General features: G+C 32.0%; 2 protein-coding genes across 6 annotated transcripts; one reads left to right on the top strand and one right to left on the bottom strand.

The window, feature by feature from the left end:
- Positions 1-4,419: 4,419 nt before the first annotated feature.
- On the top strand, positions 4,420-6,045 carry LOC125422774 (uncharacterized). Its single transcript, XM_048474934.2, has 4 exons — positions 4,420-4,581; positions 4,764-4,969; positions 5,117-5,183; positions 5,288-6,045. The coding sequence occupies exons 2-4, from the start codon at positions 4,821-4,823 to the stop codon at positions 5,576-5,578; spliced, it is 507 nt and encodes a 168-aa protein (XP_048330891.2). The 5' UTR covers positions 4,420-4,581; positions 4,764-4,820; the 3' UTR covers positions 5,579-6,045.
- Positions 6,046-7,745: 1,700 nt separating this feature from the next.
- Positions 7,746-13,511, bottom strand: LOC107418779 (uncharacterized). 5 transcript variants are annotated; one of them, XM_048474932.2, is made up of 10 exons: positions 12,618-13,507; positions 12,312-12,519; positions 11,871-12,105; positions 11,313-11,482; positions 10,745-10,887; positions 10,269-10,446; positions 9,538-10,114; positions 8,999-9,111; positions 8,264-8,507; positions 7,746-8,115 (listed from the first exon to the last, which is right to left on the bottom strand). In XM_048474932.2, exons 2-10 carry the CDS (start codon positions 12,500-12,502, stop codon positions 7,888-7,890), a joined length of 2,079 nt encoding a protein of 692 aa, XP_048330889.2. In that variant the 5' UTR covers positions 12,503-12,519; positions 12,618-13,507; the 3' UTR covers positions 7,746-7,887. The 5 variants fall into 5 exon arrangements, with proteins under 5 accessions (XP_048330889.2, XP_048330888.2, XP_048330887.2 ...); XM_048474931.2 differs by having other exon boundaries at positions 12,312-12,528; positions 12,618-13,506; XM_048474930.2 differs by having other exon boundaries at positions 12,312-12,528; positions 13,065-13,506.
- Between the last annotated feature and the right edge of the window lie 637 nt (positions 13,512-14,148).

Here is a 14,148-nt window from a genome sequence, read left to right as displayed (position 1 = left end):
ATTATAACCAAACAACGTTTTGTAGATCTAAATACTATGACAGAGTCACTAATTACCCCTTTGTTTAAGCCCTCCATTTTTAATAAATAAATAAAATAAAAAGTACTAGAGAAGATGCAAACCTGCAACATAGTGTGAGGAAATATTTGACTAATCCAATCAATTGTGTTTATTTCCGACAAAACAATAATAATTATAATTTTGTTTTACAATTCTAAAATAATTTGAAAAAAAAATGATAATCGTGGGAAAAATAAAATATTTTTCCCAATTAAACAGTATAAGGAAGTCAACATTAATGATAATCGTGGGATTAAAATTTTCCATCCCAAACCTGACTCAAGCCAATCAGAAGTGGGTTTTTTGTGTTTTTTTGGTGATAAAAATCCATCGTGAAAGACATGATGTTAATCCTTTCTTCCAATGGTCAAAAATGGACAGCGTTGTGTTCTTGGTCTGACCCAGCCATGATTTGGTCTAGCCCGGCAATCAAGGAGACACACATAAACCATTCAGGCCTAACCTATCTATGATTGGGATTTTTATGGGCTGCGTTATCCACAACCCAAGATTGCATTGCACCTTTGAGAGCGCCTATACAATTTCCACTTCTTCGGAACACTTGATTAACAAAATTTACTATTTTTCATATGGAAAGTTTGGGTTCCAATTTCCCACTTCCATATATATTTTATAAAAAAGAAAAAAGAAAAAATAAATAAAGATTAGTTTCCTATGCTGAGTGATGTGAGAAAGAAATATTGTTATGCAGGATTTAAATCACTGCCACAATCTATCATTTATAGTAATATCGTTTTCTTCGCCCAATTTTTTTTTTTTTTTTAAATTGAGTGATGGATGTCGTCTCTTAAGTGTTCTCTTTTTTTTTTTTTCAATTATGTATAATTTTATTTACTTAATTGATTATTAATATTAATTAATAGTAATTAGAATTTGTTAAACATATTAATTAACCATAAATGTGAAGTGAAGAAGAAAAAATAACAATTAACTTTTATAATAGTTAAGAAATCTCTCGGTTTGATTAATATTTCATTTCAAGCAAAAATTTTATTTTTTAAAAGGATTAAATCCATTATCTTTTAATAAGAAATTCTAAGAATAATATACATTCACTTCAAGCAAAAATTTTATATTTTGAAAAGATTAAATCCATTATCTTTTAATAAAAAGTTCAAGGAATAATATACATTCACTTTATGTATCCCAAATCAATTAGCAACTGAAAATTGGATTATGAAATTACCAAACATTAAGTTTTTTTAATTGCATCAATCAATACTTCCAATTCAATGATTGATCTCTTTTTCCAAAAAATATTAATAATGACTAAATGATTTTGGATCACATTAACCAAGAAAACCAGGAAAGCAGAAAATGAATATCTCTATCTCTAACAAAACAGGGAACAGCTCATGGGAAGTCAAATTGTAGGGCCAAAAATACAGTAGAAATTGGCCACATTTTTTAATTTAGGCATTGTAGGGCCAAAAATACAGTAGAAATTGGCCACATTTTTTAATTTCTTTGTAGCCATTGTCTCCCAAGGCCAACAAAGACCATCTAATGGGGTAGGCTGTAGATAAGGAGACTGTATATTAATAAATTATATTTTGAATGATAAATGATTTTTATGGGTGGGCATCTTTAACTTGAGACAGATTTCCACATATCTCAAACAGAGTCTATCAAACAAGAATAACTTACATATTGGAACATTTATATAAATAATAAAAACTCAATTGGGTCTAGTTGCTTTTAATTATTAGTCAAGTAAAATTGATTCAGATAAACTATATTTGATAAATAAGAAATATTATTTTTAAAAAAGTTATTGTAAACCATAAAAAAAAAGTGCTTTTAATTGTTGTATATAACAACAAATAAACTAATGGTTTAGTTTAATTATAAATATTTTGTTATATGACATTACCGATGCAATAGTTTTGTAAATAAATATTTTTTTATTTATCAAAATATATATATAAAATAAAATTTTATAGTAAATATGATGTGACTATTTAAAAAATAATATTTTTTAAATAAATTATTATTAATATTTATTTTTATATGATAATATTGACAATTATATTTAAAAAAAATTAATATCAATATTGAAATCAGTATAATAAATATATATATATATGTTTTTTTTTTTTTTTTTGTTGTGTTAGGGAAATGAAAGCAAAGGCAAGTGGATGAATCAAAGCTGGATAGAAGAAATTGAAAGGTAGAGAGAGCGTGGAGAGCATGGATAGTAAAACGGGATGACCCGGTGGACCCGGGTTTTATCACCAAACAAAGTTTTTGTCTTTTTCTATTTTGGAGTGGAATCATATGGCGCCACCTTGCTTTTTTGCTTGTAACCTTTGTCGCACTTGTATTTTACTCCATTTAGATTCTTCATTTCCATCTATTTACAACTTCATTTTTTTTTTAATTATCTTTTTTCCATTTTTTCTTAATTACCTGGATTTGTTTTTTCTTAATTCCTTTTTGATTGGTGAAATAAAAAGATACAATTGTGATTATCAACTTTGTCACAATTTTTATTTTTTCCATTAATTTTACATCTCCTAGAAATGATTAAAAAAACAGAAAAGGGGTAAGTCTTCTTTAATTTTACAACTTTTTTTTTTTTTTTTTCTCCTAATAGGTAGTGGGCCATGCTCATTTAATGGATATTTCTTTCAGCATTCATTTGATAGATTGGATATTAGAATTTGTATTTTTCTCTTATGAACGTATAAGAATATACAAGGCTTCCTTGTATAACCAACCCCCCCCTCCAATTAAATGCATTTGTTGCTGATTTTTCTATTTTAACCTGCAAATAGATACGGGGATCTTTTAGATACAAAATTAATATTATCATCTAGTATTCCATAATACTTTATATATATATATATATATATATATATATATATATTTTTTTTTCATTTATCAAAATATATATTTTTAGTTTCACTAGTTTTAGCACGGGTTAAATCTACAATTAAATAAATATAAAGTTACATATATATATGTAATATTATTCTACTACTTAATGCTGCTTAAATAATCTCTCAGTATAAGAAGATTGATTACTTTTCAATATGAGCTATGATATCACCCAATAATATATACTATATATATATATATATATATATCTACATATTTAAATAAATATATATATATATACATATAATTTTACTATAATAAAATTACACACATCCATAATATCATAGGCATTCATGGCCATTATGATAGGCCTGTTTTTAATAACAAATTTCCTTGTAGTTGAACATATTTGAGCTCCAAATTAAAATTTAGTTAGAGGCTCGTATAGGGAAAAAAAATAAAATAAATAAATATATTACAATGACTAAATAATTCACAGTATATCAATTGATGTGGTATTATTCAATTGATTTCAATTATCTATGATATAAATTTTTTTAAAAAAACGATAATTATCTATGAATATTAAAAAAAATCGATTTTCTTTGTATTTAAAATATATATTCATTTTTATCGGAAAAAAATAATGCTAATTTTTAACCATTAACGTACTTTTGCATAAGTTACCATGTGGGCGTCGTCGTTGTTGTTGTTGTTGTTCTTATTATTATTTTTATTATTATATGAAAAGTGAAATCATTCGTTAACAAAACTACAAAAGTAGGACATACATATTTATGTTACTATATTATTTATTTACCAAAAAACAAATAAGTTACCATATTATTTAATACATTTTTATTTATTTTGGTTTTTTCGAGATAATTTTTTTTTTTCTGATGAAATGCAATGGAAGAGATTTGAAAAGATAAAAAGAAAAAAAAAAGAAAAAGAAAAAAAAAATTACAACTCATGCAATGGAAGAGAATCTTGATTTAGATGGTAAATATAGATTGGTTTTGTCCTTCCTTACAAACAAACCATAAAAATAGTAATTTAATAAGTAAGTTATTATCATGAAACAAAAATAGTAAGTAATTTTTTGTTTAATATATTTATTTATTTATTTTGCTCTCAGAAATTTGATAAAATATTTATTTACGAGATATCAACATTGGTACGTATATTGCACTTAACAAAAATAACATTTATTTATATCACTGTGAATCAAAAACAACCAGATTTCAAATAAATAAATAAATAAAATAAAAGTAAGATTGCATCATGTGGACCAAAATGGCTCACCTTTTTCTCAGATCAACGAATAAAGTCGCAGTTTTCCAAAATCGAATGCCACCGATTTGATATGTCCCACAACCAAATGATTTGGATATATGATCAACGGTGAGGTATTATCGATCTCACACCAATTACAATACAACCGTAAACAGACAATCATAATCCATTCTCTTCCCTCGCTACTGTCTGTTCCTCTATGGCTGTGAATGATAAATACCCAGCCAAACCCAACCCATATCTTCCTCTGTCTCTCCCTCTCTCTAACCTACCTTATAAAAAAATTAAAAAAAAAATCTCAGATTTATCCATTTCTGTTTATTAATTTAATCTTTCCTGCTTGAAAATCTCCTCCTCTTGGAGGAGCCTCCTCTGGCAGCACAGGTTATTTTTTCCCTTCCTCTTTTCTCTTTTAGATCTGCAGAAGTTGCTGAAGTATGTTATGGGTTTTGTTTCTTTCCCGAGAAAATTTTGGAAAAGAAAAAAAAGTTTTGATTTTTTATGTTCATATATGTTTGTTTTTGAGAAATAAATTTGTTTGTGAATCTGGGTATTTGTATGTTTAGGCGTTCTTTGTGAAGATCGTGGGATTCTTTTTAAAGAAAGAAGAAAAAAAGAAAAAGATGAACATGTGTGCATATGAGCAGAACGCCATGGCAGGCTGCGAAGGTTTGAGGATGGTGGGCTCTGTGGTTTGCCCTAAACCTCGTCGTTTGGGTCTCCTTAATCCCTCCATTAACGAGCAGATCAGACCCTTTAGATACCCCATCATGTATACAAAAAAGAAAAAAAAAAATAATCTTCCTTTTTTCCTTTTAATCATTTAGAAATAATTCAAAAAAAAAAAAGATTGCTTTTCTGACCCTCTGTTTTACAATCATTAATTTCTTTCTTTTTTTCTCCTTTACAATTTTGCCAGTCAAAATCAATCAGAAATCGGAGATACGCAAGAGGGAACAGAGCTCCTTGATATTATCCTCACCAAGGTGCGTTTTTGATTCGTGGGTTTTTCTTTTTTTTTTTTTTTTTTTTTTTTTTTTTTTCCAATTAAACCATTTTTTTTAATTTTTTTATGATTATGGTTTTGCAGGGAAATAGTACAGAGAAACCCAGTAACCAAGTGGCTTCATCACCACCATATTTTTGTGGGTCACCACCAAGCAGAGCATCGAACCCTGTAATCCAAGACGAGCGATTCGGAATCTGCAAGGTGGGTGGTCCATTATCTCCGGCGCCGGCGCCGGCACCTCCATCGCCAACCTCTCGTAAAGGTGGTTGTGCTCGTTTGAAATTTGGTCACAAACCAGCCACTGTGCGTATTGAAGGGTTTGATTGTCTCAGCAGAGATAGCAGAAACTGCAGCATCTCAGCTGTTGCTTAAAAAAAATAAAAATAAAAAGAAATGGAAAAAAAATGGTAAATAGCCATATAAGGCACAAAAAGTTTTTCAGAAATGAAGTATTTAGAGGGATTTTGGTGGTTAACACAGAGCAGAAGAGAGAGGGAGTAAACTGTCTGATTTTGGATGTCTTTTTTAGACTTGTAATATTTTTGTATATACAGGTGAAGAAGAAGAAAGAGAAGAAGTTTGGTGTTCTTTTTTTTCTTTTTGGGTGGGTTTTAGTTTGGTTTTGTGCTTTTATCTCTAAAGAAAATTGAGATTTGTGTATATGTAATTAAGTTGATGAGAGAGATTCCATTTTGAGAAATAAAAGAGAGAGACAGAAAAAAAAAAAAAAGCAAAAGTGAGAGAGAGATAAGGCGCGCAAAGTTCTTGTTTCTCTTAGGTAGAGTTGTTTTTTTTTTTTTTAATTATTATGTATAATTTAAAATGGAAGTCTTTGAGTATGTTTTCTTCTCAAAAATCCCCCACTTGTAATTTTTTTTTTCTTTTTTTTTTTTTTAAGGTGGAGGAAAATTGAGAGGCTCTCATATAGAAAACTCAAATGTGGGTTTTCTTTAATTTGTCAAATTTCGATTGTTAATAATACTTTATGTGCAAAGTAAGCACGTGTTGTTAAAAATAATGCGCAAATAAGACATTATGCGGATGGAAATGAATGGATGTGTCTTGAGTCCGAAAGGTGTTTGTGGAAAAGTCAGAGAGAGCTAGAGAGGTAGGGATGGCGACTGGGGAATGGCAAAGGGTGTATGTTTGATGGATTAATGGGGGACCAGTAGTGAAGTTTCTTGGAAGCATCGGAGAGAGTGAGTGTGTGTGTGTGTGTGTGTGGGGGGAAGTAGCTGAATTGGGTGACGTGGGGGGATTGGTATTAAGGATTTTGAATGGTCTGAAAGGCTGACAAAAGAGGACAATGGAGGAGTGGTGGGAATTCGGTATTGGGTAAGAGAGAGAGAGAGAGAGAGAGAGAGAGAGGAAGGGGGTGTATTTAGAATATGGTGGTTGAACGGTCGGTTATGGAAAATTGGAAAACCTGTATGCTGTTGTGGCAGACCTATCAACTCTTTGGCTTTGGCCTGCTTTCAGAGCTGACGTACAGTCTGACACCACCTTCTGCATGTGCTTTTGCCTGCTGCCAAACAGGAGCGGAGCACAATGCTCTTTAAAGTCTCATATTCTCTCTTTCTCTCTCTCTATTTTTCTTTCTTTCTTGAGAAGATGCTTAGTAGTTTTGTTAGATACTTTGGCAGTGTCAAAGTGATGGGTACAATCTAATTAAATTAAATTAAACAGATTTTAGTAATACAATTAATGGAGTAAAGGGTTTGGTTGTTTGTTTATTTATATTTTGATAAATAAAAAATAAGTATAATTGAGTGGGCTCGCTTTATCGGATGTTTTTTGGTAGTTTGGTTTATATGATGTTACGTTTGGGAATATTCATTTTTTTTAATGAAAATTTACGTAATTAATTATGAATGGTATTTTTCTCATTTATGTTGGATTTTTTATTTATAAGTTATATTCACCTCCATCTCACGCCTATGCCCTTCCATCCCTTTGATGGATAAAGAGGGAAACCAGTGTTTTTGGTACATTTTTTTTTTTTTTTAAAAAGAAATACAAATTAATATGTGAAATAAAGAGGGAAGGGAAAAAAGTGAAATACGTTGTCCATGATTAAAAAGGATTCATAGCTTATCAAATTCTGAATCTGATTTTTTTTTTTTTTTGGATGAATTATGATACCGTAGATGTGGAAGTTATACAAAGTGGTAATTTTCACCTAGACTTCTTGATGCAAAGTTATCCAACAGGACACATTCTGAATCTTGATATTTAGAATTTACCAAATTAAAAATCTACTTTGGAGGTATATTTCTTAAGAGATGTGTGGAATGCTAACTTTACATCCAAATCCAAACAAATAACTTTGTCATAGCTCATCTTTAAAAATAAAAAAACATAAAAAAATAAAATAAAATATAAAAAAAATAAGGGAAGAAGAAGAAGAATAAGACAGCCTGATGGTAATGACCAGATGATAAATGCCATCAACCCTGAGTAAAACTAAATCCAACTACTCCAATTTAACATGTTCAAAAATCGAAATTATATGTATATATATGTAAGGCATACAGAAAAGGGAAAAAAGAAACTCGACATTTTTTTATTAGTTTATTTGCCTTAAAAGTTTTATAAATTTACACTCCCAGTCTCTTTAATATAATATTAATTACAAAAATCATTCCCATAAACATTTACATACATCACATATAATTACAGAATCACTTCCTCTTTTTATCTTCTTTTTCTCTTTCAAGAACAACAGGAGCTGCTGGTATGCTAAACCACCATTCCCTAAGTCTTCTCATCCATCTTTCCGTGCTTGCTTTCCTCATAGGTGCATATCTCGTAAATATCTCCAAAAATGCCAATAGAATTAAATACTTACTGGGGATGAACAATAGAGTCAAAGCCATTGATATAAGAGCTACTGCACATTTTTCGCTGGCCTGATCGTTGAACCAAAAAAACCAAACAAAGCTTAAACAGGTGCCCAGAAATAGTGTAGTTATTGTATGATAAATTGAAAGTTGAGGTGCTTATAGTAGATAAGTAGAAAAAAACTTAGGAGAAAGTTAAGGTGCAAGAGCAAGAAACCTGAGGGAAAATGGACAACAACAATGCACGTAGCTTGAGGAGAACGATATTTCCATCCTGGATGAAACCTTCAGCCTGTGAAACTGCATTCTGGACAGCCAAAAGTTGTTCCATAGTATTCATTGCTGGGGGTGCCAACACCTTAACCTCATCAACTGGTTTCCCTTGGCTACAAAACCGGGTGAGTACCATAAAGACCGCCATAAGGATGAGTATTACCGCAAAAGCATAGCCCAGCCACTGCCTGAAATCAAGAAGCTACAAGTTTCAGTGGAGTTTCACTACCTGCATAAAGTCTTAATGAAAAATATGAAGAAAAGCATGAGAACCCATGAAAATTATTAAATCCCTCCCTCTTCTGCCGGCTTACAACTCAGTATAGAACACATAAATCTTGCTCTTTTCTAGCAAAAGTTACCACCATGATTACTGTTTCATTTTTGTTTTCCCCTTTAATTTAATTCTTTATTATCTATTTTCAATTCAGTTGCCTATGTAGGACATACTAGAACTGATAACAAATTGTGGAATGATCATCTAGAACTGCTTATTTGAATGATTTAACACCTCACATATATGAGCAACTAAAACAAACAACAATGCTGAACCATGACATCACAAATCACAAGGACGGCTATGGTTTGGCCTCAGGATGAACTTGCTCAATGATCTTTTTCTCCCAACCAACCAATGACCGAGTAAAGCAGAAAATAAAAATGTGAAGTTGACTCGTACCTGCAAATGATATAGGAGAAACCACAACAGAAAATCAAAGACTTCAGAGGATCCTCCCAATAAGCCAAAGAAAGGAGGCAATTCCCCAGTTGACTCATTGGAAAGAGTAATTCCTGCAAGTACATAGAAACTTTTGAAGTAGAAATATGACGAAATTGGCAGCAAATAATTGGTTATAATTTCACTCTATTTTCCTATCAAGTACCAGTTACGAAATAAACATTAATGATTCAGAGAGAGAGAGAGAGAGATAATGTTGAGTCCTCTGCCACTGATTGGAAACAGTGGTCAAAGTATTGCATAAATTTTATGAACTATAAGTCTCATCCTTCGTGGTGTTTTTGTCTTCCATTATAGCAAGAAAAGAACACGTGAATAGTTAAAGGAGAGGCATTTAATTTGGGAAAAAAAAGAGGGGGTAAAATGCTTAGAAGCATGACCAATAAATCTTCCCCCCCCCCTCTCTTTTTTTGGTTGTTGGGGGGGGGGGGGGGGGGGGGGGATATAATAACCAAAAAATCCCTAAATAGTACAAGTACCTTCATCACAGCCAAATTTGTATCAATTCCATCCACTTTGACTCCATCAACTGTAGCCTGAGCCATAACTACCTTCTCGTAGTTGTTTCGAGATTCCTTAACTGCTCTTTCCAATGAAGTAATCTCTCCCACAGTTATTTCACCCACAACAGGCCCAGTGTTATTGGAATCATTAAAATTTGTGCCAAATACAAAGCCTAGGTTAGAAACCATTTCCAAGGCAGAAATCGAATGCATTCCACCATCCTTAGAATTGTTAGTCCGATCTAATTCCTTTAAGGTTGACATGTCTGCAAGGGTTTCCAGAATCAAGTCTCCACCAGGAAGTTGATCACAAAGATTGAACATGAGAAGATTCTCACAGGAAATAGGGACTGCAGAACTAATTTCACGAATGGCTTGTATCCGAAGGATTCCAAGTACAGCTTTTGATAGTGCTTCATCACGTTCAACTCCCTTGATCTCAAATTTTCTTATAAATCTGTGAACATATAAAATCTCCCGAATGATTGCTAGCCAATAATCACGACGGGCATGTCCCTTCAGCTCAGGAAACTCCATCACAACTGGTTCTGATCTACAAAAGAAACACTACCAACAGTTAATAGCTCTACTCAGAAATCATAAGAAGACTCGCATAGATGACTGTGGAGAAGCAACAATAAATTTGACAATGCTAGCGAGGAACAAATGAGCATCCATACATATAAAGAACATGGGTTATCACTTACAAGGAAATAGATTTATATAATACAGCCCTGTCAAAAAGTCGAGTACCCCATGGTCCTGTCAACTCAGGTTTAATAACCTGTTTTAAATCATCTGACAAATCATATTGCTTTGCTTTGTCATAAGATACAACTCGGAGAGCTTCAAAGTAAAATGCATAGTCCGTCAATATTAGCCGTCCTGTATGAAAGCCAGAATAGAGATATATAAATATGAAAATATGATAAAGAAATAGACAGTAACAGGAAATACGGATTTTCATGTCAATTTTATATATTAGAATCTGACAGAAACCAAGAAGCTAATACGTATTTTTTAAAACAATTTTTGTCCAAAATAGAATCATGCCATCCTGTTTTCCATGTAGTCAAGTTGATTTTCGAGTGGTACACACTGTAGGAACAGTTGAAATGAATTTATAATAACCTTATACAGGTACTTTAAAAGTTATGAGAAGCTAAGTATAACATCAACCTACCAGGCCATGTAGAGATTCCTACATGCTCAAGAACTGGTTGAGTAGTGACTGTTCCATCCACTTCCAGAATCTTTTCTCCCCTTGATGGTCGTACATAAGAAAGAAGAGATGATTCGGACTGATTCTTCATTTTTCTTATTGCTCTGTAATATAAACATATCAATTTGACTAGATATGAGTCTATAGTGCCTAGTAAAAGAAAACTGCTTCTATAAAATAGTAGTCCAGGTTCTTCCGCAACAATTCTGCTTTGTTTCTTCAATCCAAGAAAACTATACTATTTTCATTAAGTTCCCTTCCTTTAGTGAAAAAAATTATTATTCGAAAGCAGCAAATTGTAAGAGCTTTACCATATGGGTTTATGATGGAAAACCAATTATCTGAGTGCCCCTTTAGATATAGGCAGTTACAAAACCCTTTGGGTATAAGTTTCCAGGTCATAACTATCGCATGTGCAACCTCATAGTAAGTGAAGTTACCGTATTTAACATGAGACAGAATGGTATTAACATTAAATACTCCATAGAGATTCCTCAAGGTAATAGCAGGTGCAATCATGTCTCTGTACCTTTCTAGAACACTTAGATATTTATCATAGATGAAGAAATGAAGCCGACCACCAGTTGATGTTACCAGCACCTCAAAAAGATTTTCACTGATAATCACATTTGCAATTATAGGAACTGCTGGAGCTATTCGACAGAATGCTTCTACACCAACGGTTATGTCCTCATCTACCTGCAACAAATATGAGGGCCATAGTAACATCAAGAAGTACCATTACCATGGAACCATAAGTCCCATAACTTACATTATCATTTTACAAAAAAGTCAAGATATGATTGCTTTGGGTGAGCTAATGTAAGAAGGTCCTTCACATTGATAATACAATGGAAAGATAAGCCACATAGCACACAAATAATTCCGATGTATAAGTATATGAACTTAAGCAACTGAAAAAAGACATCTTCAAGCATTATCAATGGTTGCCTGTGAAAATCACAAAATTTGATTGATATCCATGAGCAACACTTTGTTCTACCTATTTGGGTGTATATATAAATTCAACATGAACATAAACATCAGGAGTTATTAATCTCATCCTTACAAAAAGTTGAAAACTTACATTAACTAAAGGTTGGCTAGAAGCAGCCGGAGTCTCCCAGGCTACCATCATGTCATATGTCAGGCGTCGAAACTTCTTATCAGCCAGATGACCAGTTATCTGTGTTGATAGTGCAAGTGCCCTAAAACAGCAGTATTCCAAAAAGTTCCTTGCATAACGTGACGGATGCTTTATAGAATCAGAAGCCTCTGAATTGAAACTTTCCTGAAGCTCAGTTGTGGGAACACTGAGAATTCTGCATCATTCGTTTGCTATAGTGTTGGTATAGTTATTTGTTAAAACAGTAAGTACATTTTAAGGAATCTAGGCATCAGCAGCATGACATTGCACCCAAGTCAAAATTTCAATTATTAGGCGGAACAAATATGGCACATAGTTCAGCTATTTTTACAGTTAACAATCATGAGTTATAGATTACAAGATGGAAACTTGCATACTTACTTCGAGCATCTGCGAACAACTATGTTTGCAATTGGAGATAGTTCTTGTATCCAATTCCAGGGGGCAGATGGAGACCTCCCCATCTCCTCAAATTCATCATCAAAAGGACTTCGGTTGCCAATCAACCATTTAAATGATCCTTCTCTTACCAGATTCTCCAGTAGATTTCTGGTTTTGTTTGCCATAGCCATTTCACCTTATGGTCTAACTGTAAACACTATCAAACTACCAGTCACTACTCGTGAATTTAACTACACACGTTTAAACCACAGCTTAGAGCAAGTTTTAATCAAAGCATTCTCTTACATCTGCTGCTTTTCATGGAGTCACAGTAAAGATCAACACCACTTGACAACTGTCTATCGACAGCTCAAGTATTATATTCTTCTTACAGTACATCCAGTCTTGTGCCTTCTCATTACATTAATTACAGATTTCTCAATACAATATTGATTCAACTTAAAAGTACCAAACTTTAGCAGCTTACAATCCAAAGGACTCGCTTTTCAAAAACCCAAATACCAAAATTTTCAGCAGCAAACAGTTTGTCATAATTTCAAGCGCTACAAACCCATCTCAGATCACTAACCAAAAAGCCAAAACTTCTTCAAAACCCAAATTTCAAAATATAGCAAAAACCCAAATTCAAAAAAACGATTGCCGAACCACAACACAGTAAACTTAACATAACATAAGTTTGGAAGTTTGTTTCCTATCAATCTCAAAGTCACCGCAAAATTTCAAGAAACCCACCTCAGATTATGTCCTTCGGACCTTTGTCTTCGAACCCATTGAGCTAAATTGAGAAATACATAGGATTGCATATACAACCAACGAAGCTAGACGAGTCGGTTGGCCCCGACATTAATGATTCTGTCGTGACCAGGGGTTTATCATATAAAAGAAAACAATGATTATCTTGTATGAAAAGAAAGAAAATGATGATTGATTGTTGGATAAGCACAAGATGTCAGAAAGGCAGATCGAACCGTCCCGATCTTTGTGTTTGCGTAAAACAAATTTTCAGTAAAAAAAAAAAAAAAAATCAAAATTAATACAGTGAAATTCGAGATTTTTCGAATGATTTGTTCACTAATTTTTGTAAAAAATAATAATAAAATAAACAACAACTAATTTACAAAATTTATGAATAAGTTAATATATTATATAAAAGTAAAAATAATTTAGTTGTTTTACTTCAAGGTGAAATACAGTGGAGTTTGTTCTCTACGGACCTCATAGATTCGTTATTTGCAGAAAAGAGCTGAAGAGAGAAAGAGACGCAGAGCTTTCGTCATCTACAGCTTCCTTTAATGGGGGTTATGTTTGGAAGTGGTAAGGTGTACTGGATGTGACTTCCTGGGTTTTGTTTTATTGGCTTGAATGAGATAAAAGTCTAAAGAGAGAAACAGATGTTTTTGAATTTTTTGAGTTTTGACCAATCATATACAAAGGCTTTGATATATGACATTAGTTTTAATGTGTCTAACTCAAATATTATACTCACACATAAAGTTTTAAAATAATAAAATATAATTTTTTTTTTTTGGTTTCAGAAAGCAATTTTTTTTCTTTTTATTCATTAGCTTTTTTTTTTAACTAATATTTTTAAATAAAGTTGTTATATGAATGATAGACAATTATTAAAAAAAAAAAAAATGAAGATAAAAGATCATTATCCAAATTTAATATAGTAAAGATTTCATGATGAATATATTGTGCTGAAGGTATCTATAAATATGAAACATTTCATGATGACTATATAGTGCTAAAGGCATCTATAAATATGAATTGTTATTTATATTGTTTAAATATTGATAATATTGAAATTTAATTT

Source organism: Ziziphus jujuba, chromosome 2 (assembly GCF_031755915.1).
Source record: "Ziziphus jujuba cultivar Dongzao chromosome 2, ASM3175591v1".
NCBI classification, from domain to species: domain Eukaryota; kingdom Viridiplantae; phylum Streptophyta; class Magnoliopsida; order Rosales; family Rhamnaceae; genus Ziziphus; species Ziziphus jujuba.
This window is presented reverse-complemented; position numbering and strand designations above follow the sequence as displayed.